The sequence below is a fragment of the Limulus polyphemus genome, unplaced genomic scaffold (genome assembly GCF_000517525.1).
Source record: "Limulus polyphemus unplaced genomic scaffold, Limulus_polyphemus-2.1.2 Scaffold10543, whole genome shotgun sequence".
Taxonomy (NCBI): Eukaryota; Metazoa; Arthropoda; class Merostomata; order Xiphosura; family Limulidae; genus Limulus; species Limulus polyphemus.
The window spans coordinates 11,094-13,311 of NW_013676153.1; the positions used below are offsets into that span (position 1 = coordinate 11,094).

At 30.8% G+C, this 2,218-nt stretch overlaps 1 protein-coding gene across 1 annotated transcript in view; it reads right to left on the reverse strand.

Moving 5' to 3' along the window:
- The window catches only part of LOC106476425 (lethal(3)malignant brain tumor-like protein 1), a 13,687-nt gene that overhangs the window by 7,397 nt on the left and 4,072 nt on the right, over window positions 1-2,218 (reverse strand). The window contains exon 3 of the mRNA XM_022380299.1: window positions 1,575-1,736. Within this exon, the coding sequence (XP_022236007.1) occupies window positions 1,575-1,736 (162 nt within the window). The remainder of the gene's footprint in view (window positions 1-1,574; window positions 1,737-2,218) is intronic.

Consider the following 2,218-nt stretch of genomic DNA (forward strand, 5'->3'; position numbering starts at 1 on the left):
CAAGCAGCAACTGAGTACAAAGGTCGTAACTAGAAGAGATAATTGTTTGCTTTAATTCTTTATTTATTTTTCTATGTTTTAGGAAAAATACATTTAACAACTTATTTCAAAATAGCAATAATCTATATACATATGTTATGTATAATAATTGAAATGTGACTGTATTTTACAAAATACTAGTCTACTAAAACACAGCCAAGACAGGTTACTTTGTACAGACCAAAGGTCAGTTTTATGTTATTTGATACAGTAACATGAGTGCACGTGAGCTGCATCATTGTAATTTCTGTATTGTTAGCTAGGCATGGGTGAAAGGACAATATAATAAAAATAATAAATATATATAAATGTATAATGTTATGAGATTTAAGCTATTTAATCTAAACATTTATGTTTTTGTGTTATAACTTGTGTTCACTGTAGCATGAAAGAGGCATAATTTATATTTATTCCCAATTTTTTATGATGGTTACAAGAACGGTCAAATCTACCAAACCCTTACAGAGATTAATTACTGAAAATAACAGACAACATATAATGTTTTTTCTTAAGGAATGTTTGATTACTATCTGGACATGTGAAATTTCAGAGCAATGTTTCTCTCATGCCTTTTTTTCTTTTCACATCTTGCCTATCTATCATGCAAAGTAATTTTCATTTTAAGATTAAAAATACTTTTATGCATCAGAAAATTTTACAAACCTTAAGACTTAATAAAAAAATTAGATATTTTGCATACGAAAACATTGTAATGTTCACTGATAAACTGCCCAATTTCATTAACATTTGCTTACTAATTAAAAAGTTATAGCATGAAAACTTTAATAAGCACAAAATGGTTATGAGATCATTCCCAGGGACTGATCCTGTGTTGAAAGAGTTAATAAGTAAAGGTTATCAACTTTCATCTACAGAGGAAAGGGACCAGTTACATGAACTCATGGGGAAAAGGTTAATTTCTGTAAACATATCAAATACTAAAATCACTACACATTATTCAGGCCTAGTGTAGCCTGGTTGTTAGGACACTTGATTCGCAGTCTATGGGTGACAGGTAAAAAGTAGCCCAAGAGTTGGCTGTGGATGGTGTTGACTAGTCTATAACTTCACAGTCAGGGATGGCAACCACAGGTAGCCTTTGAGTAGATTTGTGCAATATTTAAAACAAACTGCAATATTCAATGACAACAATCAACTTAATAACGACTTTAGATGTGCTGGAACTGGTTTAAAGTTTAATACTCGTATCAACATAAGAACCATTTAATGAGGCAAAAACATCCAGCAAAATGGAAGGATTCTAGACTTCACGAAATATTTCTCACTTTTCAAATTACTACAACAAACTTAGCTTCAGCAATAAGGAAGGTATACTGTAGGAATAATTTGACACTAATGAAGAAAATCACATCAAATGTTGTGTAGTACTTAGTTTTCTAAACTTAAAACATTCATCAAACTTTCCTGACATACAATAAAATGCTATTCACCTATAAAAAACATGAATGCAAACATTGGAAATGAACAATATGAGTTAGAAACAGAAATTTAAAGACAATGAAATAGATACTTACATCACGAAATACTTTTACAGGAACAGCTTTGGCTTTTTCTTGGTCTAAATATGTGGACCAACTGAAAGGTTTGGATTTTGTTATAATTCTTCCTGGAGAGACTGATCTTGAAGAGGAATCTTCCTTATTGGAGTTTGACAACTTCATTTCTTTATTTTCTGGCTGTAGAAAAAGTAAGCAAACAACAGAGAAAACTCAACTGAACTCAAATCAGAGAAAACTGAATGCAGACTATAAAAATAGCTTACACTTCTTTACTAATGCAAACCTTTTTATACATGCATATTTGTTTTAGTTATACATTAAAAAAGCTGTAACTTTATACTGAGCAACAGTCTTATTTAATTACAGTTGAACTTTGAAACAAATACTTAACATTTATGCTTTAAACAATATTTCTATACTCTCTTTAAATTAAAATCTGAAATGTTTTTTGGTGAAATCTGAGATAAATGACTATAACACTAACTAGCTACAGAGTTGGGAAGCAGGACTGATACTGATAGCACAGCAAAACCCCAAACTAATGAGGTTACATAATAGTAATCTGAGATAAATGACTATGACACTAACTAGCTACAGAGTTGGGAAGCAGGACTGATACTGATAGTACAGCAAAACCCCAAACTAATGAGGTAACATAA